General features: G+C 46.6%; 2 protein-coding genes across 3 annotated transcripts in view; one reads left to right on the top strand and one right to left on the bottom strand.

Annotated features, from left to right (window-relative positions):
* The window catches only part of LOC119163469 (F-box/LRR-repeat protein 5), a 53,396-nt gene extending 52,608 nt beyond the window's left edge, over window positions 1-788 (bottom strand). For both annotated transcript variants that reach the window (XM_075873129.1, XM_075873128.1), the window contains exon 1: window positions 431-788. In XM_075873129.1, the coding sequence (XP_075729244.1) occupies window positions 431-514 (84 nt within the window). In that variant the 5' untranslated portion in view covers window positions 515-788. The remainder of the gene's footprint in view (window positions 1-430) is intronic.
* A 51-nt stretch (window positions 789-839) lies between these two features.
* LOC142771537 (uncharacterized) lies at window positions 840-19,857 on the top strand. The gene is made up of 3 exons (XM_075873131.1): window positions 840-1,186; window positions 13,076-13,159; window positions 14,099-19,857. The coding sequence occupies exons 1-3, from the start codon at window positions 1,181-1,183 to the stop codon at window positions 14,393-14,395; spliced, it is 387 nt and encodes a 128-aa protein (XP_075729246.1). The 5' UTR covers window positions 840-1,180; the 3' UTR covers window positions 14,396-19,857.
* Window positions 19,858-22,773: the final 2,916 nt, after the last annotated feature.

Raw genomic sequence — 22,773 nt, 5'->3', positions numbered from 1 at the left:
CACAATTGTTCCGTGCAGAGCAAGTAGTTCAGTACGACGGCTGTTCGTCAAGCTGAGTGTTATTGTTATTGGATGTCAGAATGATTAAGTTACGTACAATGCAGTAATGAAGTTCGACCACACGTGTTTCAATGCTAGCATCCGCTACAAAGCAAAACGTATGCTTGGGAGACGATGTGCCGGGCATACTACGAAGAGCGAAGCAGTCAGGTATTACACGTCCGCGACACTGCATAGTGTATACACTGCACAATACAGACTAAGTTTTCAAAGAATCAGCTCCGAGTGTAACAGCTCCGAAGCGTAATTTGTGTTTGGCGCACGGACGAGGCGACCACCGTGCGCGCTTCAGCGAGTGGCGGATCGCGAAGCTCGCGAGCGTAACAAGCGAGAAGGGGCAGCAAGTTGAGTGTAGGTGTACACACTATACCTTTTCATTGTACACTTCGACGAGCCGCTTCATCCTCGAATGCGGCACCGAAAACACATCCACTTCTTCGGGGAAAGGCGCCATCTTGACCGTCGGCAGGAGATGCGGCGACGTTTTCGATGCGCGCCCAACTCGACAACCTTGACGCCGATTCGCTTCGCGACAGGCTAGCCGACGGCCACCGGAGGTGCAGATGAATGTAGCGGTGCGGTTACAGCCTTCGAAGATATCAGATTTCTAGAGCTGTGCTCGAGAAAATACAGTGCAGCTGACGAAACGAGCGCAAAGGCGCGTAGAGAGACGGCAGCTGCTGGCTCTTTTCATTGAAGCAGCCGCGATGCACACACGCAGTTTCGATTTGCTGCGAATAGTCGAGAGATGGCGGCACCAGCACAAAGCGGTCGCCATGGCAACAGACAGTTTCTGTTTCGACAACACGCGCTCGCGCGTGGCCATCCACTGTTTTGACAGTGCCGTTGCCAAAACAGGTTAAGCGCAGCACAAACGACCTTCGAATAACGCGTTCGATGCTCTAACCACTGAGCTACCACAGCGGCCTAAGCGCAGCACAAAACCTTTGTGTGGATATGGAGGAGCCTTCGTGCTTTCGTTGGCTGGTCACCGCTGTATGATAGGCTATTTGGGTCCAAAGGCGATTAACTAGTTCGACGTTGAAGATTTTAGAAGCCGCGACCAATTTATCCGGCGTGTGAGCTCGTTCGAAAGCGACATCAGGGCGGAAAAACAGTCATGCAGGTGAGTAATATGTGTGCAAATATTACAAATAGCAGTGGATACATTCGCAAGTGTGAGGCTACATTCATTCCTGGCTTGAAATATATGGTGAGTGCGCAGGCAAATTGTGGGCATCGTCAGTTACGCTTTAGCACGCAGCTGCATTATGTAATGTATGGTAAAATGATTGCGAATATTTATAAACTCTAACATGTGACTAACGAAGCTTCTTTCTTGTTTCTCCAGTTATTTACGGGGATCATAAAAAATATGAGCTCCAGACTTTGTTAACTGCATCACCAGCATATATATATATATATATATATATATATATATATATATATATATATATATATATATATATATATATATATATATATATATATATATATATATATATATATATATATATATATATATATATATATATACACACTCAAACCTCCCTCACTGCAAGGCTGCAAGGTAGTTTAGGGGCATTAAGCAGCCATGAGTGATTATTACATGATGTCTATAAGATAGCATACTGCTCACCTGAAAGTAATTCTCGTGTTTAACGTGCTCTCTTATATCATGTGTTCCGATATCGTTAATAATAAATTAAATAAAACTAATGAATTATTGCCTGATAAAGGAAGCACACTGCTAACTTTTTCTTAACTTTCTTTTACTTCAGGGCTAAACCCCCTTATAGCTTTACCCCTCTGAAAAAGGCCTACGCCCTTGATAACGCGAAATGGCAAAGCAAATCTACTGTGTTTACTAAGGTCATTACAAAAGTTCTGTTGCAGGAGGTATGAATGCACTTCGAAATGTAATTGCTGACACGATACTGAGTGCTTGCAAACAGTCCTACCAGGACAATATCTTAGAGCACACATGTAGTAACTAGCGATCTAATAGATAGATAGTAAAAAAAATAATAATAGATAATAGATAGTAAAAAAATAATATTTCTATTACACAAAAGCCTATCTTATGGAGATGTATACAAAGAGAATTATTTGTTAATTTGGCGCCTACATATTAGCGCAACCTTGTTTGTTTGTTATTTCATTCGCTCTGTCACGGACGGCTATTTTCGGCGACACCGCGTCACGGCAATCAACGGGCGCCGTACTCCCCGACAGACCGTGAGAAACGGCGGCACATGAAAGGGAACCGATAAGTGCAAAATGGGGTGCTCTCCTTAGAACGTCTCCGCCGACAGTTAATCCTTTTGTAACTGTGGCGGCGTCTGCAAGGTCGTAGAAGGCCGCGGTATACCCCGTACAAGGATTATACTACAAGACGCCCGGCTGAGAGCTAAGTGGTTGACCGTTCCCACGGAGAAAAGCGTGGGAAACACTCTGGTGGCCAAGCCGTATGACAACAACCCGACAGGTTGTCACTCTCGCTAGTTGCGGGCCCTCTCCCTATTAAAAAGGGGTGGGGTCAAAATATTTTTGGGGCGGAGTTTCCCCTCAATTAAACGCGCATGATTGGACCCAGGTAGAGGTCTCTTGTCCCCAAGGAAAAGAGCGAGGAGACACGAGGGGGATTTAAGCGCAGGATTTTGCCCTGCTAGGCAGACTAGTCGCTGACCAAGATGGTGTAGAAACAGATCAACAAGCATCTCTTCTAGAAGTTTTTAGTGTGGCTCTGTATCGGCTGGCCACCTAAACTTAGCCGTTCGTCTAGCTGTGACGCGATATTAACGTCGGCAACGTAGACATCGGGACTTCGCCTCGAGTTAGCTCAACCTGCTCGAAGTCACCTGCAAGCACTAGCCTCCCGGAGCCACCAGCGTTGCAACACCGCCGACATCGCAGTCGTGCCAGAACTCTCTTCGACTTCTCGCATCCGATCGTCGGGGACACAACGCTGCCGGTCATCACACGTATGCCTTCACCTGTTTATATCTTCGAACTTTCTCCTCCATCGTTCTATTCTTGTTTGTGTGGTTTGTAATAGTTCTCTCTCGTAAGCTGATTTATTGTTTCTGTTATATATTTCTTTAGTTGTATCAAGTGTCGATGTATTTTGTTAGTTGTATTGAAGTGTTGTATTAGATCCCGTGTTGCTGCAATATCACTAGAGTAAAGTTTGTTTTGTTTTCCCACGTCTCTGATCTCTTCACTGCCTCTGCTTGCGTACGGAACGAACCAACCTGCTGTCATTCCCGTCGCCGACTTCGCGCTGGCGACGCTAGAGTGGCAGCTTGTAACAAAACTGGCGTCCGCGAGACAGGACGTTCCATACAAGAGTAAGACAGTGAGGGGTGAACGAGAACCGTGCGGATAGCGTGGTGATAGAGCCACACAGTTGAAGCGGTTGCATCCTGCATATGATTGTGCTGGTTTTATAGTGGCATTATAGTGACAGTTGCAGTATGGAGTGTATGGATTTTGATAAGTGGATCGCGTACGGTAAACAGTTAGGCCTCGAGGGCGCCGAACTGAGACAATGTGTTAAGGAGCAGCAGGAACAGGCGCTGGCGTTAGCCAGAAAAGAGCGGGCACGGGCCCGGGAAAAAAGGGAAAAAGAAAGGGAGAGAGAACGCGAAGAAAGGGCGAAAGAACGAGACGCGGCAAGGGAAGAAAGGGAGAGAGAGCGCCAAGAAAGGGCGAAAGAACGAGAAGCGGCAAGGGAAGCCGGAGAACGGGAAGTGCAGTTACTGCAATTAAAGATTCGCCTCAATGAGAGTAGCAGTGAGAGCCGATCCAGCAGTGAGCACGGCGATGCCGGCGAGGAAATGTCATTTGAGCGAGACACATGGTGTCAAGGGCTACTCACGGTTCTGCCTTGCGAGGCAAATGAAGCTGTTGCGCGACTCAGTCAGCAGAACGCGAACAACGAGGTAGTTAAGGCAGAGATGCTCCGGATATTCGGAACTTCTGTCTGGACAAAAGAAGAGCAGCTCAGACAAGAGTCTGAAAGAGAGCGCGAAGCAGAAAGACAAGAGTCTGAAAGCAAGGCGCGTCGGAAAGCGTTGGACATTGAAGCGCGTCATGAAACGCCAGAACCAGAAATCGCGCTAGAAAAGGGCCCGCATATTCTCGAATGCATCCATATAAATGATGTAGAGAACGAGGCCTTGGCCGGTCTCGAGGTAGAGACAGTATCAAAAAACGGTCCTAGCGAGGATGAGGTGTGTGCCAGCAGCCCTAATGGACTCAGTAAGAAGCTGGAAACCATCCTCATGCCTCGAGAGGACGTCTCGAGATCGTCACATGCAGATAGGGTTAGCACAGTGGCTAAACAAAGCGAGAACGCGACGCTTCAGGAGTGCAGCGATGCCATCGGAGAGGGCCCAGTTAATGGTTTCATCAGCATTAACAAAGATAATTTGGCCCGGCAGTCCGTCGTGACACCGAGTTCAAAATGTTTGAGCGTGGGGCAAATTGTAGCACAAGCTCCAACGAGCTTCCCAACCACTCAGTTCCCGACGCGACATGATGATGGCATTGAGAGAAAGGGGGCAAGCAAACATCGCAGGAAAAGGAAGAAGCGGAGGCGTTCGGCACTTTGTGAGCCTAGGGCAGGTCCCACTCCTTCCCAACAAAGACGACAGGCTAGGCCATGCATCCGTTTCAAGAAACGTCAATGGTGGCGTTCATGGAGACACAAGCGGCGAGCCAGGTGTAGAGGGGGAAAAGGAGGTGCGTCCGAACGAAAGCCACCCGAACGAAACGCGCGGTTCATTTCGACGACTTCGGGAAAGCGGCCTTCCCCGAAGGTTCAAAGTCGAAAAGGCACAACGGCTAAGTACTGCGTGGGGGCGACCACAAAGACACTATTACCCAGGCTTCCCCCCTGTTTCTGGCGTCCCTTGCACATTCCTGAGGGGAGCCGGCCGAAATGCAGAATGAGGCGTGACAGCGGGACACAGCCTGGCGTTCGTGCTTTTTGTAACCTCTGGCGTGCTCGAAAGCTGCCGGGAAAGCGACCCCATCGTGTGCGATTCAAGGGAATCGAATTGAGAAAAGGGGGGCGGTTAGTTTGAAGAATTGGTGCACGCGCGTACTAAGTATAATTATTCAGGGCAACATTGGAGATTCATGTTTGAGTCGTTTTAATTTTGTATAGCTTACAAGATTTGATGTAAGGTTTTCAAAAGGAAAACCGCCGAGCCAAAGCTGAAAGTTAGCATCGAATTAGTTTAATCATGAGTGCGAAAATTTGCATAAGGTAAAAACCGAGAAAATGTGTCATTTTTCTAGTTTCTTCAAAGGTTTAGTGTGACATCGTATGCCTCCACTGCCATGGGGATGTGGCATGAATGAGCAATTGAGGAAGGTGTTAGCATAAACCGAATGATTTCGTAAATTGATTAAGATTGGCGTGACCCGGTACAGTGGTCGTTGCGCGCATTGAGACTTGAGGTCTATGAGCATGTTTTTTTTTCCCTTCCGTCGGTTGTTTTCTGTTTGTATGCACGTATTTCATTGTATAAGAAGTGTATTTTGAGTTATTTTCTTTTTGCTTGGTGCATTGGTTGTTTTTACTTGCTGTAATGCACATTGAAGGATTGCACTACAGTTGAGGAGCGCACCTGTTCCGTTTTATTTTGTAGTATACATTCGTGCAGTGTATTCTGTATTGATGGCTGCCGTACACGGCTATTTCTTCTTGTTGTTTGTATGGCGCATTGATATTGTTGCGTATAACTGAGGCTGGTACTCTAACAATTGGTTGTTTTTTCTTTTGTTGTTACTTTGATGCACTCTGCCTAGTTATGTTGTGTATGAGAGGGACAGTCCTTATGCCTCCCTTGTTGGTGGTGTTTTGTTCCTTGTTGTCGGAAAAATTCCCCTCCGTGCGAACAAATGTTATGAATAACATTCTGAAAGTGGGGGGCAATGTCACGGACGGCTATTTTCGGCGACACCGCGTCACGGCAATCAACGGGCGCCGTACTCCCCGACTGACCGTGAGAAACGGCGGCACATGAAAGGGAACCGATAAGTGCAAAATGGGGTGCTCTCCTTAGAACGTCTCCGCCGACAGTTAATCCTTTTGTAACTGTGGCGGCGTCTGCAAGGTCGTAGAAGGCCGCGGTATACCCCGTACAAGGATTATACTACAAGACGCCCGGCTGAGAGCTAAGTGGTTGACCGTTCCCACGGAGAAAAGCGTGGGAAACACTCTGGTGGCCAAGCCGTATGACAACAACCCGACAGGTTGTCACTCTCGCTAGTTGCGGGCCCTCTCCCTATTAAAAAGGGGTGGGGTCAAAATATTTTTGGGGCGGAGTTTCCCCTCAATTAAACGCGCATGATTGGACCCAGGTAGAGGTCTCTTGTCCCCAAGGAAAAGAGCGAGGAGACACGAGGGGGATTTAAGCGCAGGATTTTGCCCTGCTAGGCAGACTAGTCGCTGACCAAGATGGTGTAGAAACAGATCAACAAGCATCTCTTCTAGAAGTTTTTAGTGTGGCTCTGTATCGGCTGGCCACCTAAACTTAGCCGTTCGTCTAGCTGTGACGCGATATTAACGTCGGCAACGTAGACATCGGGACTTCGCCTCGAGTTAGCTCAACCTGCTCGAAGTCACCTGCAAGCACTAGCCTCCCGGAGCCACCAGCGTTGCAACACCGCCGACATCGCAGTCGTGCCAGAACTCTCTTCGACTTCTCGCATCCGATCGTCGGGGACACAACGCTGCCGGTCATCACACGTATGCCTTCACCTGTTTATATCTTCGAACTTTCTCCTCCATCGTTCTATTCTTGTTTGTGTGGTTTGTAATAGTTCTCTCTCGTAAGCTGATTTATTGTTTCTGTTATATATTTCTTTAGTTGTATCAAGTGTCGATGTATTTTGTTAGTTGTATTGAAGTGTTGTATTAGATCCCGTGTTGCTGCAATATCACTAGAGTAAAGTTTGTTTTGTTTTCCCACGTCTCTGATCTCTTCACTGCCTCTGCTTGCGTACGGAACGAACCAACCTGCTGTCATTCCCGTCGCCGACTTCGCGCTGGCGACGCTAGAGTGGCAGCTTGTAACACGCTCCCTGCGCAGATAACGAACAAAATTTTCAAATTAAATGAAAGATAAGACGAACTTTTCCGATGCCGTCATACGAAGCCATGTTTTGACCTTTCGCTTGTTCAAGTTCGTTTCGGCTCTTTGTCACCCTGCTCCCTAAGCCGGTCTGCATTCATCTAAATTAGACTTTTCAGAATTATGAAAAAAAAAGAAAAGACTGGCAGCATTGATTTGTTCCTCCTGAGCTCTCCCATAGTCCCAAAAAACAAGCCACTATGAGCATCGAACGCTTTTCTCGGAAATTCATTCCACGCAGCGCATATGTAAGAGTTCGCATTCGATACGGGAACGCCGACTCGCTCGCCCGTCAAAGGTGGTCACGTCTCATTAAAGAGCGTCGCGCCACAGTCTCCGTCGTTGTCATGGAGACGCTTATTGCCTTCAGCGAGTGCAACTGGTATGGATTTCACGAGGCTTAAGAGGGAAGTGGGTTTTACAAGCTTCGTCGCGGGTGCTTTTCCATACAGCACTTAGAGGGAATTTGCATAAGCGAGAGCATTCGTGTTTTTCTAGTATGTTCTGAAGACTTCTTTTTTTTTTTCAAGTGCGCTTGACTTTAGTGGAAATCTTCGATAAAACGCAGATATTCGAAAAGCATGCGGGCTTCGAATATCTCATTGAATGCGCCACATTCGCTTCCTCTGCAAAATAACAAAACACGCTAAATAGCGGCATAAGAAGGAGTAAAAAAAGTGATAAAGCGAGATACATCTCATTTTCTTCTATAGCCTAATCTTTTATCATAACGAGGATTGCGCACAATCCAAGCGTGGTTTTTCTACTGATATTTTCATACAACTTTACGACTTTTCAACTTCTGATATTTTCATACAACTTTATGTGGTGAGGAGAAGAAGGTGCCTAATTTCTGCAGCCCGGTAGAGATCACGGCACAGCACCTGGAAACAGTTGAGACCAGGACAGTCCAATGAAATTGTCGCTTTCACCTCCACCTCCAAAATGGGAAGGGGAAACACCGCCTCTTTCCCATCCCACGAAAGAGGGAAGAGGCGCGCCCAGTTCGCTTTTTATTTATATACCTTTTAAAGCAGCACAATAAATCTGAGTCTTATTCTCATAGGCACATTATACGGATTGGCCTAATATTGGCGATTTTTGAACATCATTCCTCTCCGTTGTTTATTACAGCATAAATACCTTACGTGTTTGCTAGTGTTGCGTACTGATGTAGTCGGGGGTCTGCGCATGCGCATGACCGGAGCCAGCCAAGTCTCAGGAAGAAGTCCAGCAGAGTAGCCGGGGCTGATAACAGGAGCGTTTATTTACAAAATATGCATTTAGAAGGTAGCATCATGGAAGCTCTAGATGGATATGTTCCGGGAGCTTTTTTCGGGGCGTCTCGGCGCTTGCGTTTCAAGCCCTTGTCTTCCCAAAATACCCTGCAGAGGAAAACAATTGGTGATGGTGGTGGCTAGGAGAAGAAGAAGGTGCCTAATTTCTGCAGCCCGGTAAAGATCACGGCACAGCGCCTGGAAACAATTGAGACCAGGACAGTCCGCTGAAACTGTCGCTTTCACCACCGCCCCCAAAACGAGAAGGCGAAACACCGCCTCCTTCCCAACCCACGAAAAATGGAAGAGGCGCGCCCAGTTCGTCCCACGGTGAGGGAGAAACAATACACAGTGTCAGGCGCTGCGCCGTGCTTCCTACCGGGCTGCAGAAATCAGGCGCCTTGTTCCTCTTTTAACCACTCCCATTACCAGCACAGCGCGAATAAGTTGAGTCCTGCGTGTAGATCTACTGTGCGGTCAGTGCAGTGGTGACCCATCGATAGGTTCCTGCGGCGCCGCGCAGGTCACGGCTTGTGGAAAACGGCCGCCATGAAGTCACCCAAGGAGAATCCAGACGCAAGGCCAACCGTTCGGCGCGTCTCGTAGCCCGTCGAACTAGACAAGCAGCCTCGACTGCCAACACCGCTTTCTAAGCCGTCGCTCGGTCGGGCCTGTCCAAAGGGTCTTACGAGGGGAGACGACGGCGCTGCAGATTCGAAGTACTGCTGTCGTGTTTCCGCCGCTCTTGACGCAACTCGGGAGCGTTGACCGGCAACAAATCAGGTTAGGCTCAGCCGCAGTGTCTCACGCGTCCAAGCGGCGCCAAGTCGGGCAGGCCGATCACAACAGTGCGAACTGCCATGCGGTCCTTGCACGAACCAAGCAGTGAAATGGAAATCTCAATAAAATTTAAAAAGTTTGTTTCGACGGACTTTCTCTGGCATGCGCTAATAGTTGAAGCTGTATCGCCCTGATAGCGCGATTGAATGCGTATGACGTATACGGTTCCTGTGACAGAGAGACCCACGACGACACGTACCTTCTAAGCTTTGGACAGTGTAGACCCTCACCTAACGCAAAAAAAGACACATTTCAAAGTCCCCTGTAAGAATAACAGCATGCAGTAACGAAAGTGCGAATGCAGTTTTTTTTTTCGATATCTTTCAGGACATCAGCAAAGTTTCTATCTATCTATCTATCTATCTATCTATCTATCTATCTATCTATCTATCTATCTATCTATCTATCTATCTATCTATCTATCTATCTAGACAGACAGACAGACAGACAGACAGACAGACAGACAGACAGACAGACAGACAGACAGACAGACAGACAGACAGACAGATAGATAGATAGATAGATAGATAGATAGATAGATAGATAGATAGATAGATAGATAGATAGATAGATAGATAGATAGATAGATAGATAGATAGATAGATAGATAGATAGATGTCGATACCTGCCTTTAAGGCAGAGAATACAGTCAAACACCCATACATCAGACATACGTCATGCATATCAAACCATTGTAAGACGCCCTGAATATATTTACGGCATCTAAAATATTTCATATTTTAGATATCAATAAAGGTAACTCATTAAATGGAGAATTCTCGAGATAAAACATACTATGTATGTCGAATTATTTACAAACAGGGCTGTGCGTAGCGATGGGGATGGAACTCAAAGTTCTTTAGCATTGTATGACAAGTGTTCGACAAAACTTCGTCTGTTGAGGCATCCTAATGGGAATCGCCTGCATACTGAGGATCCCCACCAAGTCCTCACTTTGACTTGGTCAGTGCCACCAGCAGTTTCTTTTTTATGTTGCACGTTGCATACACGTCATATAATAATGCATAACGCAGACACACAAACTCATGCAAGATTGCACAGTGTAGTTGACACCGCCCCCCCCCCCCCTCTCGAAAAAAAAAAAGTTATGTCTACATCCCTGAAGTGCATGCTGCAAATAAATACTTCCGTATTACCATCCCCCACCAAGAAGCACGTTACAGGAGCAACTGCATTGGCTGACCTTATCAGCAGGCTGCGACAAGCGTTAACCAGGCCCTTATCGCATCGTGCGCCGTACACAATGTTATGACCTCTTCCCGAAAGAGACGCCACGCGCGCTATCTCAAAGCACGCATGCGGAAGCTGTCGGCCAACGTTTACAAACTCGTGTGTGATTGCAGCAAGATAGGAGCCGATTCTTGTTTGTCGCCGCTCTCTCTTTGAGCTTGCCCACTGTCGTCTCAATCGGAACTCGCTTATCTGCCGCCTTAGTGCAATCGGCTCATTTCAAACTATATACGTAAGCCTCCTTACCTCTCACCACTAGCTGCAAAGCCTCTTGCAAGTGAAGCGAAACATCCGAAATTACACAACAGAATCATGTTGCTTGTTGTTGAAAGCAAGAGCACGTGTGCGAGAGGCGTCGTAGGTGCTGAAGCTGTTTTATCTCGACCGTTTGCCGTCCGGCTTCACGGAGGTCACGTGAAAAGAAGATAATAACAATAATAATATATTGATTGATTGATTGTTATGTGGGGTTTAACGTCCCAAAACCACCATATGATTATGAGAGACGCCGTAGTGGAGGACTCCGGAAATTTCGACCACCTGGGGTTCTTTAACGTGCACCCAAACCTGAGCACACGGGCCTACAGCATTTCCGCCTCCATCGGAAACGCACCCGCCGCCACCGGGATTCAATCCCGTGACCTGCGGGTAGAGCGAAGACGAATGAAGGCTCTGTTAAATCAATCGATCGATCGATCAATCAATTAATCAATCAATCAATCAATCAATCAGCGCAAGCAACCGCAGTAACCTGCACACTTAGTATTCGCCTTTCTTGCTTGAAGCGATTCGGGCTCTGAACAATGACGAGGTTGTCACGTTTCATCAGAAGGGCGAGCACGGGGAAAACCCGTTTCCGAATATTTCGCGATGGAATATTCCTCGCACGTAAAAAGAGAAGGTGTAAGTGTGCAGGAGAACGTGATATGGTGTACAGTGACAGGTGTAGAAATATAGTGGACACAGGATCGGTTAACGCCTGGTGTGCAATGCATATATGTAATGGAAACCAGACGAAAGCGTGACGCTGAAGAGGATGCAAGATTTTTATTCGCATACCACAAAGGCCCTTGACGGGCCTAATGGCCCGCCAAGGGCATTAAGGCAATTTGAACTGGGAAGGGGCGAAGGGGCATAAAGGGAAGGTTGTTTCAGCTCCAGCATGAAACCTGGGGAGGGCCTGGCGAAGCACGCAGTGTTTTGAGAGATATTTATTATATGAGGGGCTAGTGTTACCAAGCCTGAAACCCGGCTTTAGGGAAAAGTGTTTCCACTCCACCAACGTCGTCGAAGAAAACTAAAACACAGACACGGTGCAAAGAGTACGGGGGCGAAGTGAAGAAACGAAGTGACAGACACTTCTTCACTTCATCGCCGTGCTCTTTGCGCATGTCTGTTTTTTTTTCTTAAGTATGAACCATCTATAGCTCATCAACAAGCCCTGTTTACTTCTTCTTCTTCTTCTATTCATGCCCAGTTTCATTTCCCAACGGGGAATGGTGTTTTGCTTTGGTACAGGCGTCGTCTATTTGGCGGGCTAATTAGGATTGTAGACATGTGTATCGAAAGGCGAATATTGAGTGATATTAGGTGACCTGCTTAAAATTTGTACGAATATGTCGGGGCAGTGATTATGAACGCGAGACATCGTGTGGTATACTATTCCAACGACGGGTGGCACAAAACAGTGACGAGTTATCTACGAGATTAGTACGCCCATATTGAACTACAACCTTGAATGGGTTATCTAGTTGAGCGATAACTCTTGTAAAATTGTAGTAACCAGAGCCGGCAGTCTTTTTTTATCCCGAGATGTAAGATTGAGTGATGCTTTGATATCAGTGATGCTATAAAGACGAAAATATATAGGCTTCGTGAAATGAATGACGTAAACATCACGCTGATGACGTAACTTATACTGGTCATGAAAGTTGCGATATGTCTATGAAATTTTATATGTTTTTTTTTGTTTTATATAGTTCTATGAGTTATTGTGGTACGCTGTCTATCGTATTCTGACTCACCGGTCTGATGAGTGGTGTCTTACACAGACATCATCAAGTTATTATCTTCATCTGTGGGACTGTGGGTGTTTATATATAGCACTTGTGAATGGTTGTGTACTACATTGCACCATGTTTGACTTGCTGCACTACAGAGAGCAAAGCTTAATATTGCGTGTTCCTGTCGTTTGACTGTTTTGTATGCGTTTATTTCTGCTAAATGAGGACAGTACAACTTGCGAAAATTATTTTAGGCAATTAATTACACCCTGGGATGTTAAGAATTCATCACAAATATTTACGGTGAGTGCATGATAGCGAGGTATCTTCGTTTCAACTTATGGATTTAATAAAAAGCACGAGGCTTCGTGGTGTGGCTTGTGCTCTGACATCTTATAGAGCTATCTATTTTGGAGCAACTATACTCACTTGTTTCAAAATAGTTAAAAAGTAAGGATGCGTGAAGAATAACTTCGATTTACACACATTGTTTCAGATTGATATCGCCTGCCTGCCTTGGGATCCAGGTATTGAAGGCGTTGGCTCTGACCAAGAAAAAACAGCTGCTGCGCTACCACGAGTGAGTGTTCGATTTGTTTCAATTGTTCGGAGCAGTATATAGATTGCCTGCGTGTCCTGCGGACGATTGTACACGCGAAATCACACTGGAGCCACATGAAGTGCATGTTTGTGGACGCTGTTGTTGCCCGCCGCAGCTGCTTTCTCACGTTAGCTTCCATTCGTGCCTGAATTATAGCACAAGGGCGACGCAGAATGACCACGTTAAGCGTCATCATGCATGGAGTGGGTTCTCGCACATTTCTGCAAGAGCCAACAGCTGAAGCGGGTGGCTGGAGACAAGTGTGATTCTGTCCGTACTCGGGATTTAGCATTTCGTGTCACAATGCATGATTGACAGAAAACATGTGGTGCGATATAAACTGTGTGACGTCATACAAAACACTTCGTTACGGCATAGAAAAGTCTTCGAAACTTCAAAAAAAAAACATGAAGAAACCTCCTATTTACCCAGTGAATACAACATTTCCATCCTGACACGGTGGTCTCTATAGTGGCTAAGGCACTCTGCTGCTGACCCGCAAGTCGCGGCATCGAATAGCGGCTGCATTTTTGATGGAGGCAATGATTCTTGAGGCCCATATGCTTCAAGTGCACGATAAAGAGCCCTAGGTGGTCGAAATTTCTGGAGCCCTCCACTACGGCATCTCTCATAATCATATGGTGGTTTCGGGACGTTAAACCCCACATGCCAATCAATCAATCAATCAATCAATCAATAGTTTGCGTGTTTTCGACTGTGTACCCAGAAAATCACGAAATCCTTATCAGCTAAGATTGGTGCTATAATTATCAGCGTGTTTTCTGAAGAAATAACTGACGATGGAGAGATAGCCCTTGCAGAAAGGGTAGTGAAGGTCAGAAGTAAACAGCTCTGTCGCCTTCGAGCTCGTAGTGGTTTAAGGGTTCTTTAACTTCGTTTTCTTCGTCTGGCACGCAGGATCCACAGCACATGGTTCATACACGTCAACACGTGGAGGCCGCCCACCGTACAGCTTTCTCCCACCATACGACCCACTTCGGTACCTCTCTGCGGCACTTCAAGTCAGGTCTCGGAGGATTCCCGATGTCCTGCGATGTCCACGGTCCATCGCGCGTCGGTGTGCGAAAACACGTCGCCCGTTCAACCTGCTCTGTCGTCGAGCCGCGATGGTGCAACGATGGTAGCGTCTGTTCAAAAGCGTCTGCCGAGTTTCCTACGATACCTACTACAGTGAAATCTGGCGACAATGCCTAGGGGATCTGCAAGCATACACGTGCCGATTCAGAGAGCGGCAGTGTCCTTCCCCCACTTCTTCGCAAAGTACCAGCACTGGTTAGCGTTGGCTAGTATCAATTAGCTAGAACGTGTTGGTTAATGTTAGCATAAGTACGTTTAATGACTACTATTTCTGGCTCATCACTATAGGTATTTCTTAAGGGTCCACTTGTTGAAACAAGGGTAAGTGGCCGGCAGTACTGGCCAACAAACCCGTAGCCAAGAATTTTTTTCTAGGGGGGGGGGCGCTTTTATTATTGGCATCTACTACCTGAACAAACAGAAGTCTATTTGCATTAGTTACCTTAGGTTAGCAAAAAACCTCCATCAAAATTTTGGAAGGGTCCACGACCCTTTGGCCACTACCCACCATCCCCTGGCATGCATGGTCTGTTGGCCAGTGTACCAGTCGAATCAGTGATGTTTTCACATATAACATAGATAACTGATTAGGTTCTTTCTGCCTGAAACCCCTTATTATTTTTTTTTACAATTAGCGATTTCGGCGTCGATATTCGAGGAAACCACACTACGTAATACTGTCACGTCCGTTTCTGTGCACCCATCACTACTTCGATACATCTCATGTGCTTTGTCCCTCGAGTCACTTCACCCTGGCTTTGTCCTCTTTTTTTCTTTTCAAGCAACGTTCACGTGCACACAACTCCAATAGAGAGAGAGAGACGTGAATTCTCAGGAATATGCCATATCCAAGGGTGCGCGTCGCCGCTGATCCGGCAATCGACTCGGAAACAGCTGGCGGCCATCCCGACCCGTAGCGTTGAGCCGATAGAAACAAACAGTTAGAGTGCGGCTAGCTTTTCCGTGGCTTGTACATAACGACACATTGAGGCTTTCGTCCGCTTTGTTCGTGTAGTGCATATGTGGGCGTCTGTGTTGTGCAAGTATACATAGTGTTGCATCACTTCTAGCTAGTACACTCTAGTGCTGCGATTGGTGGTGGAGATGGTGGCTGAGATGATGATGATGATGATGATGATGATGATGTTGATGATGATGATGTCGGTGTGGTAGAACTCAACAGCTGTTACTCCATTTGAGCGCCTCTTTCCATGTCACTTATTTCACCACGAGTCCAGCCTCGCACGAGAGTGACAGGAATGCGACACGCTTCCTGGCGCAACATTTGATAACATTTGCCGGTAGGCTGGTCGCAGTCAGTGTAAAATCTACATTAATACATCGGTAAAAGTTTATCTGTGACCAGTTTATAGCCAGTGGACTACTGGGGTAAGTAGAGGTCAACTGTGCTACACATCTGCTGGTTGGAGGAGCGGCGACTCCACAAATTGCCAAGGCCTCTTTGTCCGTGCGATCTCGGATTCCACGCTTCAGTGGCTAACAGTCCTTAATGTTGATGGTAGTGTGAGAGGTGGTTTGCGTTTCAGCTACGCCAATTCTCATTGGTTTACGCTTTCGGTAATGACAGTCTATCGGGAGACGCTTTGAATATCGCATTGTGCAGCGACGCGCCCTTCCATGACGTTTTGTGAAGGCGTGAGACCGAGTACCCCATCGCACCAAGGAAGATATGGCTACCCGCGCCTTTGGGGTTGATTAGCGTTGAGGGAAAAATAAATGCGTACGAACAAGAGCTCAATACTGGGAAGGGAGGAATCACGCGATACAATTCCTATAGAGTGCGCTGCTATGCATAGAGGTGTACTTAGGGATTCTTAAAGCAGTGATTTCTTACCGAATGACGGTACTAATAATTTTGGGTGGTTTACGTCACAAAACCACCATATGATCGTGAGGGACGCCTTAGTAGAGGGCTCCAGATATTTCGACCACCTGAAGTTTTTTATATACCGTCCAGCTAAATGTAAATACATAGGCCTCCAGCATTTAGGTTCGACCAAAATGTGGTCGCCACGACTGGGATTCGATCTCGTGGCCTTCGGTTCAGTAGCCGAGCGCCATAAACACAACAACATAGAGGCGGGTTACAAAATGACTAGAAAGCTTAGAAGACGCTGTGGGAAAACGCTTAGTGTCGCTTGTTTGTATTGCTACATATTTCCGCAAATCCGTACCGTCTATAGCCACTGTCGTGGATAGAGATATAGGTTTTACTGCGCGAAAGCAACCATTTGCAACCGTGTTGAAGGTATACTCTAAGCCTCCAGATGCTAGCTTGGGCCGCTATCGCAAGTCATGCTCCCACTGTGTGTCCTTCTTGCTTCGGCGCTGTGTCGACGAAACATTGCGTCGTTGTTATTGTACAACTTACATAAAAGTTGCATGTACTATTAATTGCATGTTCAAGTCGCACGTGCACTGGAACCCGTACATTTTCCTGCCCCCACTATAGTTATTTTAACATAGTCGGGTCCAATGTGTCACTTACGTGATCGGGGTCCTTCGTGTTCGCCCATATCTAATCACGTGCCGTATTGCGTGACCGAAACATATCTGTCTCTGTCCAAGTCATTTGTAGTATTTCTGTCCCGTGCTAAAGCACAGGTGGTCTTTATTATTCGCGTTTCGCATATCCCCAACAAGCACCCCCCCCCCCCACCCTTTTTTTTTCGAAGGATACACGTGTCATGTGTTCAATAACGTCCTTGTGTACAGCCACAGCATTGTCACAGGCTTTTACCGAGCCTCTACACAGCTGACGTGCCTAGTCAAAGTCTCACAAGCTAGCGAGCATCAACACTACGCCTGCAATCGTAATGACGTGATTGCGCCATGAATATTTTGATATATATACACGCGTTAAGAGGCGGATTTGGAGTGGAGTGGCAGTGTAAAGGCGATCAACCACCCCTCCTCCTCCTCTTCCTGCGAATGCCTGTGTCAGCGCCCCCCCTCCTCCATCTTTAGTGCTCGTCGTCTACCTCTTATCACCGATTAGGGCAACTGGCAGGGACCACCGTGAGCGGAAATCGACAGTGTTTACGCTGTGGTGGGGTCCTTGTGATGCTGATAAATACTGAAAAAAAAAAAAAATCGGGACACCTTTCCCTTCATCCTTCAAGTTTTGCTTCAAGTGAACGCACCCCTTCCATGGAGGAGCTTGATCCGCCCATGCTCACGTTGCCAGTAAATTTTGTAGTAAAATAGATGTCGCATACACCAAATGTATCCTACATCTCAGCACCATTTTTAAAGCTTGTTTTACGTTTCCTCGCATCTCGTAACGTTTAAGAAACGGCATAATGTAATTAACAAAATACCCATCGTGTAACAAGAATAATTGATAGAAAAACTAACCAAGCGATCCCTGCAGGACCCTGTTTACAACGCTTCTTGGGAACTCTCTCAAGTAGACTGCCTCTTCTCTGTCACGCTTATGCCTTCACCTTTCAAATCACTAGTCAGTCATATTGTAATGCGACATGAAGGTGTAGGCTGTAAGCCGTGTGATAAAGCACCGTCGTGTCCTAAACACTTCTGCCGTTCATTGGAGGGTCCCTGAAACGACTTTCACGAATGCGAACAACCCCATTTATCCAACAGCACGAGTTCTTCGAATCCTTAAAGGTCGTGCTACCGCTCTCGTTGGCTTTTTAGTGTTTTGCACCGGTGAAAAGGTGGGAGCGACCGGATAGGTGGCGTCGCCTCTTGGCGCAGAGAAGGCGAAGGACTCGACGTAGAAGTCGACGAAAAGCACATTTAGTTGGGAGAGTAACTTTTAATTACCCGCAGCTGCCTAGCGGAGACGATTTTCGCTTGTGTTAATGATTAGCTCCAGGAATGCGGGGCAATGTCTACCCAGCCCATCCACCACTGATTAGTGGGGCTTTCTTGGCGCAAGTAGCATTCCAACACGATGTCTATGCGACGCTGAAAACGGCTGGCGATAACCGATGCAAGAAAAAACAGCGCGGGAGTCAAGATGTCACGCTCGGCCCTTCTGGCTAAGGTGGCGGCCCACTATGGCATATTGTTCTTCTTCCTCCTTACAGGAGCAGAGCTTAACTAGTCACTTAATTTAAAAAAAAGGCCGTTTCAGGGTCCAAATAAGCGTAGTGAGAGCTGCTGTGTAGCCAAGTGCATCTGTTTAGTAGCCTTTCAGCATTCACGTGACTTCTCTAGAAAAGTGAAGTGGAAGCCCTTGTCAGGTAAACAGGCCATCCGTCCACAAACAGAAGACTCGGTGCTATGCGCGAGCCGCTATGAGTCTATATATATATATATATATATATATATATGAGTGCCGACAAAGTAGTAGTAGTGTCCTGTACAACTTATCGCTGGTTTACCGTTTAGTTTTATTCCTAACTTTTTTTCTTTAGCACGCTCTGATCTGCCTGCACACTCTCCGTCGTTGTGAAAACAAGCAGTTTTTCGCAAACAGATATTCTTGCAAACGTGCAAGTAATATTGAGGACCTCCCTCAATGCTCAGTGCTTCCCGTTGAAATCCCTCACTAATGATTCGTTCAAAAATTACCGGTGTGCACAGAGAACACTGCCGGCTTTGAACACCAATCCTTCAGGTTTACTTTTACATTGGCGAAGAATGCACCCTCAGAGATACTGCCTACAGTACGCTACACTAAGCTATACTGCACTTCGATGCACAACACTATATTACACTATATTACTCTATTATATCTGATTCCCTTCTCTGAATTTCCTCTGACTTTTTCTCTCTCTCTTTCTGTGTGTGTTTTTATGAAAGTGTTTCCTCCAGCATAACAAGACAACGTAGAATAAAAGGAAACAAGCGCATTGGGAAAAAAATCAAATTGTTTACTTTTTGCTTGCGTAATAAAAGTGCTTAATAGGACCAAATAATGTGGGAAGAGAGAAGTGGACTTAGTCCTTTCATATTTTTATACTATGTAATAATTCTTTTCTGTGCTTTGCTTGTTTTACTGGTACATCTCAAGGAGCATTTGAAATCAGTGGTGAGGAATGTTCACTTCATTTTGTACATTGCGAAGAAATTCAATCATACTGTCTAAATGTTCTGACGTAATTAGTGCTTCAATAAAGCTGGCTATGTGAAGATTATACCGGCATTTCGACATTTAGGTGAAGCATTTAAAAGAAAGTAGAACAATTGGTTGAAAAAAGAACGAAAAAAAAAAGGAGCGTCAATGTATTACGTTAGAGGGTTTCAACAAGCCTGAAGCAAATTGATAAAAAAAAAGCCAATGCCCTTTCGAAGCATAATGTACGTACCAGTTCAAATAACCAAGGCGCACTTGCAATGTAATGTACACAATATTTAGAACATGATTATGTAAAGCTACACGTTTTCTTTTCGATATCTGATGTCATGCCATTGGGGAAAGTGATTCATACATCTCCTTATATACATTTTTGTGATCCGATATAGTTAACGTCACAAGTAATGTTACAGCACTCACACATAGTATGTCACTTACGTTCACTTGCGGTTGTCACTGTGTTGTGATCGACTCATTGTGTTGTGATGGAAATAAAATGACGTGATTAGGGACACGATACTGTTTGTGCATCGGCTCACTTTCAATGCTTTCATAGACATCGACAATTTTCGAAAGATGTTGTCCAACAGTAAAAAAATCACAGCACATCCACGGTGTGAATGCTTATGAGTGGGGCGAAGCGTCCGTCCGTGCGCCGAACTAAACATAGGCTGTGATAGCAGATTGCCTGGAGTGCCCTCCCCCCCCCCCCCCCGATTTCAGGACCTCGACTAAAAAATAAGGTAATCAGCCATTTATCCAACTGTCAGATAAACCGTAAAGTAAATGTATAGTTAACTTTGACATATTTAAGATTACTCTAAAAATGTATTGAGTTTTCGGTTTTCGTTGTTGGTCCCCTCCTCACCTAGTCGCTCTTCAATTACCCTTTTAGCCTCTCTACTTCAATGGTCGGTGATTGATTGATTGATATGTGGGGTTTAACGTCCCAAAACCACTATATGATTATGAGAGACGCCGTAGTGGAGGGCTCCGGAAATTTCGACCACCTGGGGTTCTTTAACGTGCACCCAAATCTGAGCACACGGGCCTACAACATTTCCGCCTCCATCGGAAATGCAGCCGCCGCAGCCGGGATTTGAACCCGCGCCCTGCGGGTCAGCAGCCGAGTACCTTAGCCACTAGACCACCGCGGCGGGGCAATGGTCGGTGGCCGTTGATGCCAGTGGCAATAGTTTTTTGACACTTTTCGCAACGTCAAAATTGTGAAAATTTGTTGTTCAATGTCGTTCGGATGGTACCGGTGAAGTGCAGGAGACGTTCGCAGGGAGGCGTGGACTGTATAGTCGCAACTGCGCGTTTCAGTCTCTTAACCATTTCGCATCGCTGTTCGAGCTCGAGCGTGTTGGAGGAGGAAAAAAACCTTTATTGATGCTGGTTGTGCCAGATAGCCTTTACCCCCACCAGGATGGTTGACATCCCTAGTCCGGGACGTCATTAGTCGAGGCCGCCACCCGAGCCCACTGGGCTAGAGTTCGCTGTTCCTCTAGTGTGGAGCTATTGAGTAGGGTCATCTCTGAGTCCTCTTTGGTGGGGTTGGGAAAGGGGGTTAATTTTGGGTTCATTTGGCAGGCCCAGACCATATGGTAAGTGTCGGCCACTTCCCCACAGTACTGGCACTGTCCACTTATGTTTGGGTCGTAATATTTGAGTATGGCTGGACAGAGCAGCGTGTTTGTCTGTAGGCGCCGCAGGACGCGCTTCTCCGTTTTCGAGAGTCCCTTAGCTGGTGCGGGATACAAGCGGCGTTGCTCAATGTAGTATTCTTTGATTTTTCGAAACCGTGTTAAAGGTGTGGGACGTTCAGGTCTATCAGGGGAACGGGGAGTTTCCCGGGAAGTAAGCACGCGGGCCGCTGCATGTGCAGCCTCGTTACCCTGTAGACTCTGATGTCCTGGAGACCATAAAAGACGTTTTGGGGTAGGATCGCGGTTCCTGATGCTGAATTTTAAAAGTATATTAGCCAATGGAGAGATTTCTCCTGCAAGATAGCTCTCGCAGGCTCTTCGAGAGGCTGTAACTATTTGTTTTGAGTTTGGATGGGATACTGCCAGTGCAATGGCCACCTCTTCCGCCTTACTTGAGCTTGTGGCTTTGAAAGTGAGGCCGTCCACCTGCGTTCCTTGATGTATTACCGCCGCCGTGTAGTATCCCCTAGGTGACGTCCCGGCCACATCGACGTAATAGACCCCATTACGGGAGCCAAGCCGTTGTTCAAGTGCCTCAGCGCGCGCTTGCCTTCTACCCTGGTGCGCCTCCCTGGTCATATTGCGGGGAAGCGGGGACACCCAGAGTTTTATTCTCCAAAGTTCAGTAATACGTTCCGCGTTTTCGATTTCGCATTCGTGCCGGATCAAGAGGCGGTCCAGTAGGCGCCACCCGGGGGGCATCTGCGTAAGACGCGTATATTGATTTGTGAGGTTGGCTTCTTGGAGCTCTCGTATAGAGTTAAAGACTCCCAATGCAGAGAGTTTCTGATTTGAAGTGCTGATGGGTAAATCAAGTGCGCACTTAATTACTTTCTTAAGAATAGCATCAACTCTGTTCTCTTCCTGCTTAGTCATTCGTAAGTACGGTATTGAATATAGAATCCTCCTAGTTACAAAAGCATTGGCGAGCCGACTCGCGTCCCTTCCTCGTAGCCCCCGCGCTTGTTTGACACTCGATGGATCATGTGCCCTACCTGTTCTCCAATTTTCCTTAGCTTGTCTAGCGTGGTGCTGTTTTTTGTTCTGTTGTGAATCAGAAGGCCAAGGATTCGTAGTTCTGAAACCTCTCGTATGGTTGATCCTGATACCATCAAGTTTAGGGTCGTCCTATCTTTAATGTTTTCTCCGATATGCAGGAATTCAGATTTGGTTGGAGCGCACTGCAACCCACACTGGGTCACATAGTCCTCCACAATGGAGGCGGCCTGCTGAAGGCGGTCATCAATTTCTCCTAAACTGCCCCGATTCGTACAGATTGTTATATCATTGGCGTATATTGCATGATATATTCCTTCCACTACTGCCAATGCTTGCGAGAGCTTCATCATGTTGAATAGCAGCGGAGATAGGACAGCTTCTTGCGGGGTTCCCCGCGTCCCCATTTTGAATGATTCATGTTCCTCGTTATCTGTGCGAATGAACGCCAGTCTCTCAGAGAGAAAGTCTCTGATGTAGGCAAATATTTTCTTACCGCACTGGACACTACTCACGTTCTTCAGGATGCTTTCATGTTTAACGTTGTCGAATGCGCCTTTAAGGTCGAGTGCAAGGATTGCTCTGTCGTTGTGCGTCGAGGGAATGGGTTGGATAATGTCTCGTTTTAGTAGCAAGAGGATATCTTGCGCAGACAGGTGTGGCCTAAAGCCAAACATAAAATCTGCGAAATGCCCCATGCTCTCGAGGTACGTGGCGAGACGGTC

This window comes from Rhipicephalus microplus, chromosome 9, assembly GCF_043290135.1.
Source record: "Rhipicephalus microplus isolate Deutch F79 chromosome 9, USDA_Rmic, whole genome shotgun sequence".
NCBI lineage: Eukaryota > Metazoa > Arthropoda > Arachnida > Ixodida > Ixodidae > Rhipicephalus > Rhipicephalus microplus.
Note: the sequence above shows the minus strand (reverse complement) of the source record. Positions and strands in the feature narration are given on the sequence as shown.